Raw genomic sequence first — 20,103 nt, forward strand, 5'->3', positions numbered from 1 at the left:
CCTCAGGCCGGGGGGGCCGAGGCGGGCGTCTCGCTGCGCTCCGCTGCCGCCGTACGCCTCTGCCGACGGGGAAGCGAGAGCAGAACCGCGGCCTCCCCGCCGGGGGTTTGTCCCACAGGATGGCTGGGGGCGTGGAACTGCCCGCCCTGATGTGTATAAAATATACGTCTATATAAAAACGTATAAAAAGGTTAAAACATAAATATATAAGTACCCTGGTTTTGCTCTATTCTGTGGACAATATTTTCTTATAAGCTGAAACTAGAGTATTAAACTCTTAAAAATAAGTATTTTAGTGTCGTGTGGCATTTGTACTTTTACAAGCAGAAAGTTAAAGCTTGGAGTTTGCCCCAGCGGGTCTGTCAGCGAGCTGGTGTCTGTTTGCCCGATGCCGGCTCACGGCCAGGGCCCGCTCCTGCAACAAATGTAAAAGGCTGTTTGAGTAGTCGATGCAGTTCAGCTGGTGGCTTTTAAAGTTTAAACGGGTAGGTAGCTCTTAACTGAGGCAATAACAGACTTTTGGAAGGCATTTCAACTTTTGAACTTGACGCTCACGTAAAACACTGTATAGTGAATTTAAATCTAGTCTGGCTTTCTTCGTAACGTTTCATATAACCCTTTAGAAGTAATGCATGGGTAATCCCCTGGGAGAATCTCCCAGGGTTCTATAGACTGAAAACAACTGATTTAAGATGTGAGGAAGGCAACCTTGTTAATCCTAACAGCTTCCATCTCAAATGAGGTTTCACTGGTAGAAATCACTGGAGCATGTTTGGAAATACTGAAATTGGTCACCATCTTGTAGCGAGCGAGGAGCAGACACTTTAGAGGTGCAAGTCTTGTGGCGCTGAAATCAACGTCTTAACACTGTGGTTCAGTGGGATTCTTAAATTTGGTGCCTGAATTCCACGTGGGTTATCTTGGAGAGGTTGTTTTTGGAATCTGAAGGAATCGGTTAGTTTTAAGGTATTCAGTGGCAGTACCGAAATGTGTGTTTAGATGCACAGTGATTTAAAGGTCTTTGGTCTTCAACTAGTCCGGATTTGGGGAGTGCGTTGAGATTCCCAAGTACTGAGCCTTCTTCCCTGTAGTGGTTTGGGCTTCAGTTATCTCAATTTATTGTGAAAGGTGTTGCTAGGATAAGGCAGTATTTCTCTTTGTGATCCAGTAGGTCAGTGATTGGTATCCTTACCAGGGTGTAGGAAACGCCGGTGCAAACTCCCCTACCTAACTTGGGAGAGGTTTCATCGTGTGCTTGGAAAATGCCTGGTCTGACAAATCACCACCCAAAACATCTGTTTTGGATTTTGAACTAACAGTGCTGTCAGTTCTAAAGCAGTGTTTTGCGGGTTCATGAAGAGGTGTGCATCAGTATTACATCTTTTATTGGTTTAATTTTTTTATCTTGCCACGTGAATCTTTAGTCACGAAAGGTAATTTACTATGTCTGACTTAATGTCCATATTCAGTATGTGAAAATCATGGTAATATAGCTCAGGATATGTCCACAAGTTTCATCTGCGTTCCTTTCACGGACAAAGAAATGTCCGAGAAATTTAGGTGATGACACGATTAAAGACAGAAGAACACCACTCTCATAATCTTTCCTGTCTTTTTAAAATTACGTTAATATTCAGTGTTTCCTTTAACTGTTTTTGTGTGGAGTGTAAAGCTAAATAGTTTCTGATGGCAATGCAGGTATTTAAACAACTCACGCTAACTTTGGTTAGACAATATTGTAATGATGGCTTTCAAGCATGACCTGATTGTTTATGTCTAAAGCAATACTGAGGCTATAATTTTTTTTTTTTAATAAATACAGAGTTTGCTTTCTAAAGCACAAGGAATAGGCTCCAGCTCAGTCAAACTCCGAGGGGGCTCTCTATTTATGAATGTTGGGAAATTGGAGAAACAGGAAGATATTAGACAAACACCTTATGTGAACATCAATCCCTTCACTCCCGATTCCGTGTTCCTTCATAGCTCTGAAGGAAAGTGTCGTAGGAGGAAGAGAACGCACTGGAATGAGTGAGTAACTTGTACCTTCCTTCGTTAAGCTTCTCTTTAGAAAAAGTTTTGTCACAAATTGCTTTTGTGAAAAGTTTTTTTCCTTGCAAATCTTTTAGTGATGCATAATATAGCTCTTAAAGCATCTGCTTTGAGATGCATGATACTATGATACTATACCATTTAGGACTAGATCTTTGATTAGTATATAGGGAGGGTAGACTAGGCTGTGTCCTGCAGTCTTTTTACATGACTGAATGAGCTGTACACGCAGTCTTTTCATGAGGAAGGAAAAACACATTGAATACTAGTATGAAACATGGAAGAAAGAAATGACAGATATTAGCATGGTCTCTTTATTTTATTTTGTGAGTTTGTGTTTTGTGGACGTCTAGTATCCAATTAGTTTAGCTAAACTTAGGTAAAATTGGAGAATTGGATCTCAGAAAAATCAACAGTTGCTAGATTTCAGTTTTAAGTTTATTTATGCCATATTACTTCTGCAAAAGTAACTGGTGTGAATTTCAGCTCTTGTGGAGAGGACATGGAAGCAAGTGATGGAGAGCCTGAGGATGAAACAATCAGACCTGCTAAGGTAATTAATTTTTAGAACTTGATACTAACTTTGGCAGTTTGTGAACCTGCAGATCTAAGTATTTTTCTTTCTAATGTTTGCAGAGGATAACAATAACAGAAAGTAATATGAAGTCACGTTATGCAACTGAATTTCATGAGTTGGAGAAGATTGGATCTGGTGAATTTGGTTCTGTGTTTAAATGTGTGAAGAGGCTTGATGGCTGTATTTATGCAATAAAGCGATCCAAGAAACCCTTAGCTGGCTCAGTGGATGAGTGAGTATTTCCTGCTATTAGAAGTTAGGTCACCTCTTGGTGTCTTTTCCTCCCATGTCTCTTTGTATTGGTGTCTAGAGAAGGCATTTAAGATAAAAGTATAATAAATATACATGAATTAAATCTAAAACAGGTACAATTTTGAAGTCGCTTCACTTTTTTGTGTTTTTTTTTTTTTTTCCTGAATACTGTGTAATACTGGGGAGGAAAGGCTACTTGGCCTTTCTCCTTGCAGATGTTTGATCCAGTATTCTGTGTGAGAACAGGTTGTTCTCATCTGGAAAGTAAAAATAATGCTTACTCGCATTAATGTCAGGAGGGACTATATGAATAAACTTCAGTGATGATCCTTTGACATGTGAAAGGAAAGCAATATTCCCATCTAGGTCTTCATCTTTGTCAACTTGAATGACATGCAGATTAGTTAAGTCAGTTTGGGGATATTTTTTGGCATTTGTGAATGAGCCTGTGATTCATTACTTTTTCTCCCACTGTTGTAATAGTTACAATGTAAGACTCCACAAGTTTGAGTTGCTCAAAATTACATTTCAGACTTATATAGAAAAAGTTAGGAATGTTGAGTTCAGTCCTACTCCTGGCCTGTGATGGTCATTAGGTTTTTTTTCTCAAAGCTTGCTGCTGGTTGAAAAGTATGTAATGGAAGTGGCAACTCCTCAAGAATTATCTGCAACAAAACCTGTTTTCTGATGTTCCATATGCTTAGTCTTTTAATATTATGTAAACTATTCTGGCTGTTTGGGTATAAATACAAATCCATCTTGAGGTGCCACAGAGCTGAATATGAAGATTTTAATTAGAAACCTGATCTGGCAGAGGGACATGATGTTATGATAAGTGTTTCTATCAAGCTGAAATTGGACTAATTTCACTGCATAATATTCTTGTGTGCTGCTGTTTTTCTGTGACTATAACAGGCAGAATGCTTTAAGAGAGGTGTATGCACATGCAGTTCTGGGACAGCATTCTCACGTAGTAAGATACTACTCTGCATGGGCAGAAGATGATCATATGCTTATACAGAATGAATATTGCAATGGTAAGTAAAGTTTATCTCTTGTTTTGAACTTGTTTTCAAAAAACCTAGTTTTTGAAGATACACAGGTATCTTCAAATACCTAGCACTAGTTAAGAATTGATTGCCCTACACATAGCTTACACTATCGTCTCAAATGTGTCTGATGTTCCGTTGTGTTGGAAAAGGCATATCAGAAGCAAAAACTACAGAATAGCAGACAAAGTCTTAAGTGTTCAAGAATATAGGTAGTACATTAGGGCAATTGCGAGGAGCAAAACCTTTTCTTTCTGTATAATAGAATAGAATAGCTGGAATAGATAAAATTACCGGAGTTTCCTTTAAAAAGGGAGGTGGGCCTGATTTCTGAAGGGTTTTGCTATGGTTGATACCCTGCCAGAGATGTAGGAGAGAGAGAGAGAGTGGTCGTCTTCATTGTGTTGGTATGCTGTTAATTTGTGTGGCAGCTGCAGCAGAAAAATAATGTTATTGTATTATGTGGCTATAAAAAGGAGATGCAGTACTAGATTTTACACTTCCTATATATCATCAGCAAGTTCTTGGTGATATATTCACTGTTAATTGTGGAAGCCAGTTGTACTAACTTTTTGAAGCAAGTGTCATTACTTTGTCAACTGTTTGATGAAAAATAATTAGTTGTTTTAATTAATGTTGTTTTAGGCGGCAGTTTAGCAGATGCCATAAGTGAAAATTACAGGAATATGCGTTATTTTTCTGAACCAGAACTGAAGGACTTGCTACTTCAGGTAGCTCGAGGCTTAAAGTACATTCACTCAATGTCACTGGTACACATGGATATCAAACCTAGTAAGTTTTGTAAACTGCTTTACTCTCTCTATTGACAACTTCCTCAGTTCATTTAATCTGCTGTAGAAAAATGAGGTTAGCCACACCTTACTAACTGCGAATTCTTCACTGAAGTTCTAAATAGCAGTACAAAGATGTCAGTTATAAAACTGTCTAGCAAACTTAAACCGTTGCTGAGTTTATCTTGGGTCTTTTTTGTGTAATTGACTCTACTTGCATAACACTTGGCTTCCCTCCCAGCAGAGGGGCCAGAGTGAGTACATTGTAGCTTCTCGCTCTACAAACTGGGTATGTATACAACTAGAACTTCCCTGTGTCTAAAGCAAACTGTAGTGAAACTAGATTAAGTAGAATTGCACAGAAACATGTGTGGTTGGGTTTTTTTTAACAATTCTGCTCTTTTTCAGGTAATATTTTCATATCTAGGACATCGGTCCCAAGTACAACTTCAGAAGAAGGTGATGACGATGACTGGTTGTCTGGTAGAGTCATATTTAAAATAGGTGAGAAGCAGCACATTGGTTCTCAAAATATTGCATTGTATATTTGTCTTCTGAAAAATAACTTCCTTTTCTTTTTGCAGGTGACCTTGGTCATGTAACTCGAGTATCTAGTCCACAAGTGGAGGAAGGTGATAGTCGTTTTCTTGCAAATGAAGTCCTACAAGAGGTAACTGTTCTGTTTATGGAAAGTAGTGATGTTGGGTATGTATGCTGTTTACTTTAGAGTAGTGAGTTGCTGTCTGCTGCTTTTTTGCTGAAGGAAAAACTTAAATGGTATCCCCTTGAACACTGATAGTACTTAGAGGGGAATGTAATATTTTGGATGTGTTTAGTGCTGAATAGTTTAGCTGTTAGATTTCTTCTTACACTGGATGGTATGTGTAGTAATTTTTTTTTTCCCCCCTCCCCCCAAGAACTACACTCATTTGCCAAAAGCAGATATTTTTGCTCTTGCTCTGACCGTTGTCTGTGCTGCTGGGGCTGAACCACTTCCAACTAATGGGGACCAATGGCATGAAATTCGACAAGGAAAACTACCTAGAATACCACAAGTGCTTTCTCAAGAATTACTGGACTTACTAAAAGTAAGAACTCTTGTACTAGTGGCTCACTGATTAGTGTGATTTACTGTCTTATGGGCCTTAACTAGAATGCTTTATTTTCTTTTTTCAAAGGTTATGATTAATCCTGATCCAGAGAAAAGGCCTTCAGCTGTGGCACTAGTCAAGCATTCAGTGCTTCTGTCTGCTGCAAAAAAGAGTGCAGAGCAGCTTCGGATAGAACTGAACGCTGAAAAATTTAAAAACTCACTCTTGCAGAAGTAAGTAGTTCCTTGGGGTCCTTAAATACAACATAATTTCTGAAGGGTTTCCATATGATAGTAGAGTGATGATAAAACAGGACCGTCCTTGGTTTTGCATGAGGTCCACAAATCTGTATGCATGTACATACCTGAGAGTATAAGGGAGGTTTAGTAACTTTAAAAGGAAATTTCTCTTTCTCAAGAAGGAACTTCTTGGACACTAAAAGGAAATCTCAGTTGCCCTATTAGTATTAAGGGCATACAAAACGTTAAAGTTTTTTTAAAAATGTTTTGAGCATAATGCAGACTTTTGTGACATATATCGTGTAATTTTCGTTTATATTATTTGAGTTTGTGTTTTCCTGTACATGGAAACACGTTGGGAAAAGTGACTTAAAAGACCTGTTTTGAACTTAAATGAAATGGCACATCAGGAATGTTTTTGGACTAATTTGACTTGTACACAGCGGTGTTGTTAGGTTACCAGAGGACCATTTGTATCAGGAGGTCATCTTGTCCTACCCCTTGTTCAAACACTCAACTCTGAATTAAAGCTCTGAAGAAGAAATTCCCTTTAGGAAAGTCTGATTTCTCCTTAAGTTTCAGAGAAAGAGTAAGTTAAGAAGCAATCATCTGAATCTTTCACTGCAGTTAATGTTGCATGTGTTATGCATAATAGGCTTTTATGAGGGAGTGTAGAACACAGATTACTTTCTGACTGGCTTGTTTTTAAATAATACTTTGCGTTTGGATTCTCTCTGTTGCTATCTGCTTATCTTGCCATTGCTGCAGTCTGAATGTACCCAGGGTTGCCATTTTAGATGGTTGTCTTTTTAATCTTCTTACGAATTAAACTGACTGCAGAAAGAATAATTTGACAGTTTGTGCAGGTTATTCAAGGACAGATTTCCTGACGTAACTTGCTTATATAAAGACAACGTATTTTTTCATCATATGAAAGGGGAAGTTGGCAAAGCTAATATTTTTTTTAAGACTACTTCTGGCCTGGCAACAAGTAGGGTACATCCTTATTAAATAACTGTATATCCAATACTGATTTAATAAGAACACTTATCCCCAGTAATTTTTAATGTTGTGTGGTATAGTATTCCATAAAATAATTCAGGTCGGTATTTTTGATTTGTTTTGGTTCTTTAATGCTCCTGAATTTGACCCATTTAAGATACCACCTGTGTATGTAAGTTATCAGGGAAAGGAATCCCTGTAAGGAAACTCAGCTTTTCTGTGGTGCTCTCTTCTTCAGAGGAAGGAAGAATTGAAGATTAGACTTCTAGGGGAAGAATGGAAATATACTGTAAAACTTCCTGGTAATGGTGTGGTGGGTGGGTGTGCAAATGTGTGTGTGTTCTGACTGACATTCAGTCTTTAGAGAAGATGGCTAAAAATCGATTGCATTCTCTTACAGTGCACTGACACAGTGATAATATGGGGAGTATTACTTGGGCATGAGTGTAAAAGAATAATACTTCAGCTTGGAAAAATGGGAGTAGCTTATTAAACTAAAACATGTAACTTTAACTACACCTACAGCAATATGCATCAAGCTTGTAAAATTTGAGCTTCCTTTGGAGTCCAGATGTGCAGTAGGATTAAAAATACTAGTTCTTAGGGCAGAGAAGATTCTTTGAAAGATAGTTTGGGATAGGAGAAAGGAAGGAGTATGGGGGGAATCCTTACACTTAGCCATATGTCAGCATTTAAGGAAAGAGGAAAGGGGTATGTGGGGATAACCTTGCTCTTCAGTCAGACTATTTCATAGTTTTATCCTGAGTATTATTTCAGTTTGTCCTCAGACTGATATTGGTAATTCTCTGAAACAGAATAGTTGACAGAATGTTGCATGGAGACAGTGGCCTGTGCTACCTTCAGTGACTCAGCCTCGCAGTTTTGGGCTCAAATTTTTTTAAGGCAAAAAACCTTAGGTGGTTGTTATTGAGGCCAGTGCTGTTTAACATCTTTGTTGGTGACATAAACAGTGGGATTGAGTGCACCCTCAGCAAGTTGCCAGCAACACCAAGTTGTGTGGTGCGGTCGACTGGCCAGAGGGAAGGGATGTGCCATCCAGAGGGATCTGGACAGCCTTGAGAGGTGGGCCACTGCAAGCGTCATGAAGGTCAACAAGGCCAAGTGCAAGGTCCTGCACATGGGTCGGGGCAATCCCAAGCACACATAGAGGCTGGGTGGTGAGTGGCTGGAGAGCCGTCCTGCAGAGAAGGGCTCGGGAGTATCAGTGGATGGAAAACTATGAGCCAGCACTCTCAGCCCAGAAAGCCAACCATGTCCTGGGCTGCATCAAGAGCAGTGTGGCCAGCAGGGTGAGGGAGGGGTTTCTGCCCCTGTACTCCGCTCTCATGAGACCCCCACCTGGTCTTGTGTCCAGCTCTGGGGGCACCAACAGCAGAAGGACACGGACCTGCTTGAGCGGAGCCAGAGGAGGCCACAAAGATGCTCAGGGGGATGGAGCTCCTCTCCTGTGAGGACAGGCTGAGAGAGTTGGGGGGGGTTCAGCTGGAGAAGGCTCTGGGAAGACTAGAGCGGCCTCCCAGGACTGAAAGGGGCTACAGGAAAGGAGGGACTCTGTATCAGGGAGTGTAGGGATAGGACGAGGGGTAATAGTTTTAAACTGAAAGAGGGTAGATTTAGATTAGATATAAGGAAGAAATTCTTTCCTGTGAGGGTAGTGAGGCCCTGGCACAGGCTGCCCAGAGAAGCTGTGGCTGCCCCCTCCCTGTAAATGTTCCAAGGCCAGGTTGGATGGGGCTTTGGGCAACCTGGGCTAGTGGAAGGTGGCCCTGCCTGGGGCAGGGGGTGGGACTGGATGGGCCCGTAAGGTCCCTTTCAACCCAAACCATTCTACGGTAAGCATTTGATGAGGGTATGCAAAAGGAAAAGGATGCTTCTGGAGTTGTCTGTTACCCGTTATATTCATCTGTGTTCATCTAAGTGTGTTCCTGTTTGAATCTTCCATGGCAGTTCAGTTATGGCCGAGTGTTTCATTTGGGCAAACCTCAGTAGTTAGTTCTTCAGTGATTTATCATATGGCTTGTACTAGGAAGTAAACAGCATCCTACTGTGTTCTGGTAATTGAAGTGTTGAGCTACTTATAGAAGGCTGAATTTCAAAATCTGGTGTGAGTTGTGTGGATTGGACATTTTCTTCCCTTGTTGTTCAAAAGAAAGAACATCTAGACAAGTAGTGAACATCCCACTTCTGTGGTCTGGGTTGTAAACAGGTGGATATGAATGATAATGGTCTTAAGACTTGCTGCCTATTTAGGTCATGCTGAGTTCTGAACTGCTGTAATTAATTGGACATGCTCTTGCTGTGATATGCCTGTAGTCCTTACTGATAACTGTTGCATAAGTGTGACTGAGTCAATGTCTTGCAGAGAGCTGAAGAAGGCACAGATGGCAAAGGCCGCAGCTGAGGAGCGAGCACTGTTCACTGACAGAATGACAACTAGATCTACAACACAAAATAGACCATCTCGACTCATTGGAAAGAAAATGAACCGCTCAGTTAGTCTTACAATATACTAACTATGAAGTCTAAAAGAACTACTGAGGATGGCTGTACCATCTCTGCTGGACTGAAGACTAAGGAATTGAAGGAAGCACTCAATTCCTGGTTTCCTGTCCTGTCTTTGATCAGTATCACTAGTTTTACAGGAATTGCTTCTGGGTTTTTACTTGTACAATATAGCTGATGAGCTGTATTAACCATTTGACTTGTCTCTCGAGGATCCATAAGCCTTTCAGTTAACACTGTTAGATGTTACATCTTCCCAGGGTTAACCACTATAGTGGTGTGCTGCTTTGTAGTGTTATGGCATTGTCATCAGAAGTAATACCCCTAATGATTTTTAAGAGGGAGGAGGCCTTGCTTTGATAGTTACTGATTTTTTGGAGCAGAGGGGAAAAAAAATTGCAAGACAGGCTTTAAGGCCACCTACACTCAATGTACCTGATGTCAGGTAGACTTTTATCGTGAATTTTATTTGTATATTCAACTGGGAGCACTTTGTAGGCATTGTATAAACCACAGCTTAGAAACCTGTGGAATTAAGTGCCATGTGGAACTGCTGCTATTTTTAGTTTGTTGTCCTTGCTGTAAACTGTAGCATTAAAACAATCATTATTGTGTTAATAGGCTTCTTGTTAAAACAATTACGTGAAAAAAATCTAAGCTGCATTTTAGTGAAGGCAGCATATTTCTCTCAAAGCTAGTGCATTGTGAAATAATGCACCATTTTAATATTTGGACTCTGTATTAGTGTAGTGCAATTTTTAATGTTTTGGCTGTTTATGTTTTGTAATTCTTTCTAGTAAGGTTCTCCTAAGTGTTGGTATTCTCTTCAGTTGTCTGTTCTTGAGGCTTTTGTATTTTTTTTTTTATGTTGAAGTACTTGTAAATAATTGTTTAGTGTAAGTGTTCAGGTTGTTCTTCATTGTTTCTGTACATAATTCTGTGCTTATAGTATACTATTCTGAAAACTGCAGTCTGAGATTCCAACAGACAAAGCGTAACTATTCAGTTTTAAGTTCCAAAATGAACAGAATGTGGCTGTCAGGACCTGTACTGATGTTGGACCTAGGATGACAGATGTTGCTAAAAACCAGAACTGTTCTAATTACTGGCTTGTCTATCCATTAATTTTAGTTTAAACGGTGTTTCTCATTTGTGCTCTAGTTGTCCTTACTAGTGTTGAATATTAAAGTTTTGTTTAATATTGTCTAACACTTATTTAACTCCATAGTTGTGGAAATAAAATACTGAGTCAGGAGCGTACTATGGCAAGTCCCACTTTGATCTGCTTCCTGCTGCTGCGTAATGCTTGTGGTTCCCTCTCACAAGAGCGGGAGTGAGGTGAGGTACTCTGATTGTTAACGATAGAAGGACCACAGTCTCTGTGCCAGTATCACAGCAGTCTGTCCTCTACAGCTTCAGAAATGGTACTGCATGTTGGAAAGATGAAGCCTCGGCAAGTTTCTAAGTAGAACTCATGACTCTGAAGATGAAGGACTAGATGAAACAATGTGAAGAAAGACCTGGTTCTGAGGTAAGGAGGAAAGCTCATGAATTGCTGGGAAGGGGAAGAGAATGGCTTATTTAGAAGTTGGGAAGAAAACAGTGGGAGGAATTGGAATACTCTAGGGAACACAGTAACAGCATGTTCTGTGTCCTGGATGCAAAATTTTTATGCATTTGTATTCTACCTCATGTAAAGAAGAGAGGTACAGTAAAATGAACAAAGGCTTAATAGATTAGTCTAGTGTGGAGGCTTTTACACTACCCTATTAAAGAGTTGCAGGTGACTACCAGAGAAGCTGTATGTGAATTGAATGGGCTATCATAAAATTTAACTTAGCAGTTAGCAAATGAAAACTGCTAAATGTTTGTATTTGTAAGAGGTCTCAGTGCTATTCATATACAACAGTGAAAATCAGAGGCTTGGTTTAGGTAACTATTCTCTAAATTACACAGTTTTCGTCAGTAAAAACTGATAGACTGGAGTACCTTTAAGTTTTTACTATGTATGATAGTCCTGTCTTGTTTGTAAGAGAGTATCTCATATGGTTTTGTTGCAGCATTTTAATGTTAATCTGCACTAAATGAAATCTCTCTTAAAGTGTACTTCTGAACAGTCATAAATATCAGTTGGTGGGGGAATCAAGAAACGTAAGCCTTTCTTCCCCTATACTGTAAAAAAATTTGATCTACCTGTGATAATTATGTGCTCTTGTATCACTCATTTTCAGAGTGTAACATCAGTACAGGTATTGCTGCACAAACAAGTTGTATACAGTAGCTATATAGGCTTGTAGAGGTGTTACTCTTTACTGGGTATAAACCTGGCTGGATGGCCAGGCCCAAAGGGTGTTCGTGAATGGAGTTAAATCCAGTTGGCAGCTGGTCACTAGTGGTGTTCCCCAGGGCTCAGTACTGGGACCATCTCTGTTTAATATCTTTACCAATGGTCTGGACGAGGGTATCGAGTGCACCCTCAGTAAGTTTGCAGATGACACCAAGCAGGGTGGGAGTGTCGATGTGCTGGAGGGTAGGGAGGCTCTGCAGAGGGATCTGGACAGGCTGGAATGATGGGCTGTGGCCCGTTGTATGAGATTAAACAAGACTGAGTCCTGCATTTGGGTCACAACACCATGTAATGCTACATACTTGGGGAGGAGTGGCTGGAAAGCCGCCCAGTGGAAAAGGTCCTGGGGGTGTTGGTCGACAGTTGGCTGAATATGAGCCAGCAGTGTGTCCAGGTGGCCAAGGCCAATGGCATCTTGGCTTGTATCAGCACTAACACGGCCAGCAGGGACAGGGAAGGGATCATCCCCCTGTACTCAGCACTGGTGAGGCCGCCCCTCGATGGGCCCCTCACCACAAGGACACTGAGGTGCTGGAGTGTGTCCAATGAAGGGCAACAAAGCTGGTGAAGAGTCTAGAGAAAAAGTCTATGAGGAGGGGCTGAGGGAACTGGGGGGATTTAGTCAGGAGAAGAGGAGGCTTGGGGAGACCTTTTCGCTCTCTACAATACCTAAAAGCAGGGTGTAGCAAGGTGGGTGTTTTCTTCCTGAGTGGTAAGCAATAGGACAAGAGGAAATGGCCTCAAGTGGCACCAGGGGAGGTTTAGATTGGATATTTGGAAAAAAATGTTCACCAAAAGAGTTATCAAGCACTGGAACAGGCTGCCCAGGAAAATGATTGAGTCACCATCCCTGGAGATATTTAAAAGATGTGTAGATGTGACACTTAGGGACATGGTTTAGCAGTGGACTTGGCAGTGTTAGGTTCACCACTGAACCTGATTTAGGTCTTTTCCAACATAAATGATTCTGTGATTCTATTCTGTTGCTGGTCACAGGTTTTGTATCTGCTGTGGAAGGGATGCCCAGCATAAACCATTCAACTGAAGTGGCTTTAGATGTTTTAACCTTCTCCTCTGTGCCAAGGAGAATGTTTAAAAAGGAACCTCAGGTATTTTAAGTAGCTTATGGGAGCAGTAAGAATGGGAACATCTTATTTCAAAAGTTCCTTACCTTTCCTGAGGCCAGTAGTGATTCAGGTGCTTGCTGAGTGAGAAGTAGTATCTATTTTTACTGACATTGAAGGGTTTTCCTCTTTTAATAGAAATAATTTTACAGTAATTTTGGTAGCCTATGAATTTATACACACATTTGGGCAAAATTTATGGGCAAAATTTATATTTGGTAGCCTATGAATTTATAAACACATTTGGGCAAAACTTATATGTAGTTAAGCAAGCCACCTTTTCAGGTTGAAGAAGAAGCTACCAGCCTCTTGCAAAACATGAAAGTTTCAGTTGAAGAAATTCTGCTAAGCATGGTGTCACAAGATCAGCTTCAGCACTTAGGAAGAAAACTATCTCAATTTAAGAAGCAAACATTAGAGTTGGGTGGCAAATGTGTTACTCAAAATAGCTATATTTGTTTAACCATTTTTCTAATTAGTTCAGGATTTCTATTTCACAGATTGCATTACTTCAAGTATACTTAGTCATCCTATCCTTGTTGAACTGGGTTGGGGGGCGGGGAAAAAGCACCATGCATTGTTTGACCCCCTACCAAGAGCTGACCAGCTTGACCTTGTCTTAGTGTGTTTTGTAGTCTCCAGCAACACCTGCTGGACAAAACAGTCAACTGTACACTAAATTTTTGTCTTTAAATTGTTTGTGTGCTCATATGACGCTCAACCCTGATTGTTGGAAATCATAATGCTACATCCAGAGCAGTGTGGGCAGCAGGTCGAGGGAGGGGATTCTCCCCCTCTACTCTGCTCTCGTGAGACACTCCACCCTGCAGTTTTAAACTGAAAGAGGGCAGATAGGAAAGAATTTCTTCCTTACATCTAGTCTCTGTGAGGGGGGTGAGACACTGGCACAGGCTGCCCAGAGAAGCTGTGGCTGCCCCCTTCCTGGAAGGGTTCAAGGCCAGGTTGGATGGGGCTTTGGGCAACCTGGGCTTGTGGAAGGTGGCCCTGCCCAGGGCAGGGGGGTTGGGACTACAGATGATCTTTAAGGTCCCTTCCAACCCAAAACATTCTGTTCTGTGGTTATCTTGTTCTGCAGAAGTGATTGAGCATTCTTGTCAGTGGTAGCTCAGGTAAGTGTTGACTCTTTTTTTTTTTTTTCCCACCCATACCCACACCTTGGGTTCTGTAGGCTTGGAGAGGCATCCTCATGATTTCACCATATATGTGATTTGGTATATAATGTGTGCAGGCTTAATAAATCTGTGCATGTGTACTGCCTGTGAATATCACTGCTTGTAGCTCTGCTTGAGGATTTGGGTCTAAAGCAGTGGCCAGCAAGAGCCAAAAGCAGGGCTGTTCCCTGCATGAACCTCAACTTCTTTCAGTGAACTGTGGAAACCATCAGGGAGAGCTGTGAGGTCCCCCAGTTGGAGACTGCAGAGCTGACCTGTAAGTTGTCCTCTCAATAAACACTGCACAGAGAAAGCAGGAAGAAGCAGCAACTGGGCAGGACAGCATACAGGAAATCAAGTGTTTAAACAGTTAGAACTGGATGAAGATGCTATCTTCACAGAGTATAAAGGGATTGGGGAAGGGAAGGTACCCCGAGGAGAGAATATTGCTCTGCCTAATTAAACAGGAAGCAATTTATTACTGTTTAACAAATTGCTCAGAGATCTGAGGTTGTAAATGCTTTAAAATAATCTGAGATTGTGGACGGTCTTGAAAAAAATCTGAAGGTTTGGTTTCAAAGATCTTTCTTTTGCCAATCATTTGACTCCCTTCTAATATGCAGCATCAATATTTAGCGTGACATCTGAATAATGATGCTGGTCTAAACTGAGTTCTCTGTTTGACTCAAGATGAAAACAGAATAGCTGGCCTAATTCTAATTAATGATCTTGTATGTATCCCTAGGTTTACAGCCAGATAGGTGGTCTAATGGGCATAAAAGCTGCTGCTGTTAGTGAACTACCATTTTTGCACAGTAAAGCATTCCACATGTTCAGCCTGCATCCTGATGGACAAGATCTTGTTCCTTTATTTATTTACAGACAACAGAAGGTACCACTAATGCAAGTATTTTAGGCAAGGTGTTCTGCAGGATGGGGGGCAGGAGAAATACCTCCTGTTCCCAACCTTCAGTAGTCTCACCAGCCACTGCTCTCGGGTGATCTTCCTACTTCTGCAGCTGATTCCTCTTGCCTCTTTTCACTCTCATCTACTTAGGAGTTAAGATGTTTAGCATATCTCCCCATACATTTGTTCCATGCCTTAGCAAATAGGATTTTAATATTTTGGTCTTGTAGACATTGAGTCAATATTGATTGTCAGTCTTCTACACCAACCCTGCTTATATTGCTTTTGCCATTAACCATTTCTCTCTCCGGTTTCCATCCCAAAACACTGTTATCAGATGGTTACTGCAGTACACACCTGGGATTTAATTTCCTCTTGCTTTCTGCAAGTGAGGTATCTGTGGTGTTCTGTTCTACAGTGAGTTCTGTAACTTGGTGAGAAATCCCTTATCAGCTGCAAGTGTAGAGTAAGATGTGTGTTACCAGGGAGGGAACTGAAAGGTAACTTAATGCTTTGTGTGGTACTTCTTCATTGTGTTTCATTCGTCAAGTTTGTATAGAAATGCATGTGTTGTGCATATGTGTATAAATAGCAGAAAACTATAAGAAAGTAGGTGTGCTTTGCTGGAATCACTTCAAAGATTGCTCTACAAGTCTTAGAAATGAATGGAAAACTAACTTTTGTAGGGAAGACTGTGATGCCATTCTGATTCAGCATCTAATGCTTCTTTTTCCCATTTCACATAAAGTAATTTTCATGCTTAATTTCTACACAGTTTCAGTGAGATTGAGGCATGTGTATAAAGCCAGAGATAAAACTTTTTAAAGTATTTTAAATAACAGAAAAACCATATTCCTCAAATGGCTTGAGTACTGAGTTATGGTCTAATGTCAAATATACTCACTTGTTTTTATGCTGTCCTCTAATGCTTCCTCGAGGTGTTTTGTGGTGGGACTAGTCTTCAGAAACTCTTAACACATTGGTCAGGAACACTGGCATTTGCTTTAGTTTTATTTTCTACTGAAACATCACTGTGAAATGGCAGATACTGGAAACACAGTTTGCTACAAAGTTGGCTTAATGGTTTTCAGTTTCTGTTTGCTTCAATTCAGTTTTCCTGTGGAGAATGAAAATGACTGGTCTAAACACAGGTCGGGACGATTTTCTTCAGGCTAACAATGAGCAGAAAACTGAGTTGCTCACATGTTGGAATTATTTGCTTGATGGCATTTTAACTGATTTAGTGGCATAAAACAAAATTAGTAACAGTTCAAATATGTAATCTTTCCTCTGGTTCCAACCTCCCTGACAAATACTTATTATTTGGCTAATAAGGAGTAATTAAGCTTCTGCAGGGAGGAGGAAGAGAAAAGTGATTGACCTCTTAAGGCTGAGCCTCAGCAGGGTCTAACTAAAGCTTCTGACTGAAAGTGTGAGTCACTCTCTAAGACTGTGAGCCAGTTTTCCCTCCCTGATCTCCTCACCACCCTTCAGTCATGTTTTTAACTGTGGTGAGCAAACAACACTAGAATAAGCACAGACTTAAAGTTGCTGAGAACTTAGACAGCTTTAAAGAAAAGCAGAAGTATGTTAAGTTGCATCAGAACTTACTTTTGTACCATGCAAGCAATTTAGAGTTTATGTAATGCTATCAAGGACTTTATGGTTAAGTGTAATTACTGATAATTAATATTCTGTGGCTTACATGTCAATCATGTTCAAAGGTTTAGAATGTAAAGTTTTGGTAAGACTAGCACATTAAAACAGAAGAGTTGCTTAAAATAACTCATGCTTTGGGTGTGGGTTCAGTTAGTCCTGCAACTTTGTTAAAGCTATTTTGGGTGACTATAAAAAACCAAAGGTTTTTGTTCAACAGCAAATTTATCTCTGCATATGAACTTCAGTTTAGCTGGTTTTGCTCAATTAGTTAAATCCTAATAAAACTATTTAAAATATTTTTATATAAAATCATGTACTACTTTTATGGATAACTTGTAGGTATCCTTTTGATTAACCTAAGAAAAGCTGGAGCAGTGGAGACTTAGGAAAACTACTAATTTTAATGAAACATTTAAGCATGAACTGTTAACCTATTGACCTGAATGAAACTATTTATATTCTTAGTGGAAAACAAGTCCTGTTCTGGCAAAGGATTTTAGCATGTTGTTTAAATCAGGAATAACAGAAGCTAGCAAAAAGAATGAAGAGAAGTCCACGGGATTGTTTTTTACAATTATTTTAATTTCATTTTTTTCACTCTATTGTTTTTATAAAAGTGAGCTGCCAAAAATCACTGAACTCTGTTCAAAACAGAAATTAAGTCCCTGCCATGAGGAGATTCATGTGTGAACTAGATTAATTGTTCTTCCTCAGTGACACTTAACAGAACCTAACTGTGTTAATACACTTTAATAGGTATGTTCTGTACTTACTGGTGTCCTTGTGGTTGCTTAGCTACCAAATGCAATGAAATACTTTGTTAGGTTATATGCATATACAAAAGTTGTCTCCTTCCTCCTTAAGTGGAATAGCTGTGGTCAAACTGGAGAAATGCTAATGCATTTTAAGGTGATAGATGTTTCTGGTAATATTAACATCTATAATGTTAGCAAATCAGGTTCATTAGGAAATTTCATTCAGTTAATCTTTGATGTTAATGTATAGTTCACACCATCAATTTTGAGGAAAGAGAATAAATAATTTTGTGGATAGATAAATAATTTTGTATAGAGAAAAAGGTTAAGAAAAATGAGGGGGAAAAGGCTGTTAGGATACACCCAGTGAATAAGGTAGGTTGTGTTTGCCTATTCACTGTGCTGCTGAGAGACTATCTCTGCATTGCTAGAGTATTTTTGTTGCTTGCTGTATAATTTTAGAGAAGACACTAAAGGATAAAAATTATCAGAAATCTCTGTATGATTCTAGTTTCCCATTTCCCACATATAGAAAGCTCATTTTATGAATTAACACATTAAAAGTACTTCCTACAGTGGACTTTGCTCATCTGTAGTGATTCTGACCAGAAGACCCCTGTACATTGAGGATTAGTGATACACTAATCAGTCAGGCCTGTGCTGCCCATCCAGCCTGGCCTCCAGGCCGTGTGGGTCTGTGTGTGTCTGGTGGCTGGGGACAAGTTTACCCAGTTGGTGGTACCAGAGGAGCCTGTGGGCAGCTCCTGATTGGTATCTGCAGTTACACCCCGTGTGACCTGCCCTTTGTCTGAAAATGCAGCAAGAGGTTCTTGTGTTAACACCTGTTCTGTTTGGCAGTAGAAGTAATGTATAGAGTTGTTTTCTTGTGTGCTGGTTTTGGCTGGGATAGAGTTAATTTTCTCCACAGTAGCCAGTACAGTGGTTTGGATTTGTGCTGAAAACAGAGTTGGTAACGCAGGGATGTTTTAGTTAAAGCTAAGCAGCACTTACACAGAGCCAAGGCCTCTCCTGCCTCTCAGCCCACCCCACCAGTGAGGAGTTGGGAGGGGACCCAGCTGAGCCCAGGGGTACCCCAGTGGCCTCGTGCTCAGCACATACAGCTGGGGGGAAGGCTGGGGGTGATGCAGCCTGGCTGTCCTGGAGGTGGCTGAGCACCTGCCTGCCCACGGGGACAGGGAAAATGATCCCCTTGGTTTGCTTGTGCACACGGATTTTGCTTCACCAAGTGATTGAACTGTCATCTCAGCCCATGAGTCTTCTTGCTCTTACCCTCCCAATTCTCCTCCCCATGCCTCTGGTGGGGGGAGGAGGGAGTGAGCAGCTGTGTGGTGCCTAGCTGCCAGCTGGGGTTAAAGCACAACACCTTGTAACAAAATCCTGTGATAGCTTGAATGACCAAAATGGTGTAACTTTTCCATGGGTAGGATCTGTGTGACATGCTGCACCTTGATCAGAGACCTGGCTGATGCTGCACAGCCCAGGGTTCCCAGCACCTGAAGGAATGAAAGATTATCTATACTGTCCTCTCTGTTACAGTGTTAGCTCCAATATGTGGCATTTAAGTGGTACTTTAGAGCCTGAGTCTAATGAATTGGTACCACCCGGTGCAAAAGTCATCTTGCTGTACTTGCCAGAACTCTTGCACTTGCAGAATGCTATTTTTGTTCTGATGATGCAGCAGAGTGAAGACTAACATTGGAGAGAAGTTAAATAATTTTTCTTCCTTGTTTGCTAGATGTCTTGAATTTGGCATCTTAACGATTCTGCTTTAAATCCATGAAAATGAAACCTTAACTGACCAAGTGCTTCGTACTGTGAATTATCTCAGATGCAGCATTTAAAGCTGCCTATATGTTGTGGCCATGTTACCTTCTGGTCACTACTAGCCTAGAGGCAACTAAACACCCCTGAAGGATCTGCCAGGAATCACAAGGAGTGTGAAGATGTCCCAAGGCCTTGCACGGTAGCTGCTCTCACATTTGCCATTTAAGACAAAAAAACCCAAAAAACCAAACACCCCAAACCCCTTTAACAACATACACCTGTGTCCCTGTGATGGTATTTTCTACCCCTCCTGCTCTGGCAGTAGTGATGAAGTATGTTTTTAGCCCCTCCCCCCGCTATTTTTGATGGGCCTTCATCCACTCCAGCTGTATGCAGCCTTCGTTAATAGCTGCTTTTTGAAATTTTGGGGGCTGAAACGGTCCACGAGGAGAGTGACTTCTCTCTGTGCGAGCGAAGGGCCGGCACAAGCCTCTCGTGATACGGAGCATCACGGAGCCACAGCGACAGGCGGTGCCGCGTGACGAACGACAGCCTTAAGGAAGAAGATGCAATTCACAGCCCCCAGGCAAGCTTCAAAAACGGGCGGCCGTGTCCCCTCACGCAGCCCCGCGTGTCACCACCTCAGACGGGCCACAGACCCAGCACCGCCACGTCCGCTGTGGAGGCGGCCGGCGGGGACAGCCCATGCCCGCGACACGCCCTCTCACCCCCATGGCGGCGGCCACTCACGCCGCCGTCCCCTCACGCCTCCACCGGGCCC

The 20,103-nt window shown here is 41.1% G+C and overlaps 2 protein-coding genes across 2 annotated transcripts in view; both read left to right on the forward strand.

Moving 5' to 3' along the window:
- Positions 1–20,103, forward strand: part of SWAP70 (switching B cell complex subunit SWAP70) — a 65,880-nt gene that overhangs the window by 6,365 nt on the left and 39,412 nt on the right. Inside the window, exon 5 of the mRNA XM_026850846.1 lies at positions 12,607–12,610. Within this exon, the coding sequence (XP_026706647.1) occupies positions 12,607–12,610 (4 nt within the window). The remainder of the gene's footprint in view (positions 1–12,606; positions 12,611–20,103) is intronic.
- Positions 1,827–10,823, forward strand: WEE1 (WEE1 G2 checkpoint kinase). Its single transcript, XM_026850813.1, has 10 exons — positions 1,827–2,028; positions 2,536–2,602; positions 2,686–2,858; positions 3,794–3,915; positions 4,573–4,719; positions 5,127–5,222; positions 5,303–5,388; positions 5,636–5,806; positions 5,897–6,042; positions 9,434–10,823. The coding sequence occupies exons 1-10, from the start codon at positions 1,889–1,891 to the stop codon at positions 9,582–9,584; spliced, it is 1,299 nt and encodes a 432-aa protein (XP_026706614.1). The 5' UTR covers positions 1,827–1,888; the 3' UTR covers positions 9,585–10,823.

Source organism: Athene cunicularia (assembly GCF_003259725.1).
Source record: "Athene cunicularia isolate RWA chromosome 5 unlocalized genomic scaffold, athCun1 chr5_part3, whole genome shotgun sequence".
Taxonomy (NCBI): Eukaryota; Metazoa; Chordata; class Aves; order Strigiformes; family Strigidae; genus Athene; species Athene cunicularia.

What these genes read in the sequence shown, in the direction of transcription:
- WEE1 (XM_026850813.1), top strand. Translation starts at nt 1,889, where the DNA reads ATGAATGTTGGGAAATTGGAGAAACAGGAAGATATTAGACAAACACCT. An exon ending in AAACAATCAGACCTGCTAAG is followed by an intron (nt 2,603 to 2,685) that starts GTAATTAATTTT and finishes TAATGTTTGCAG; the next exon opens with AGGATAACAATAACAGAAAG. An exon ending in ACAGAATGAATATTGCAATG is followed by an intron (nt 3,916 to 4,572) that starts GTAAGTAAAGTT and finishes ATGTTGTTTTAG; the next exon opens with GCGGCAGTTTAGCAGATGCC.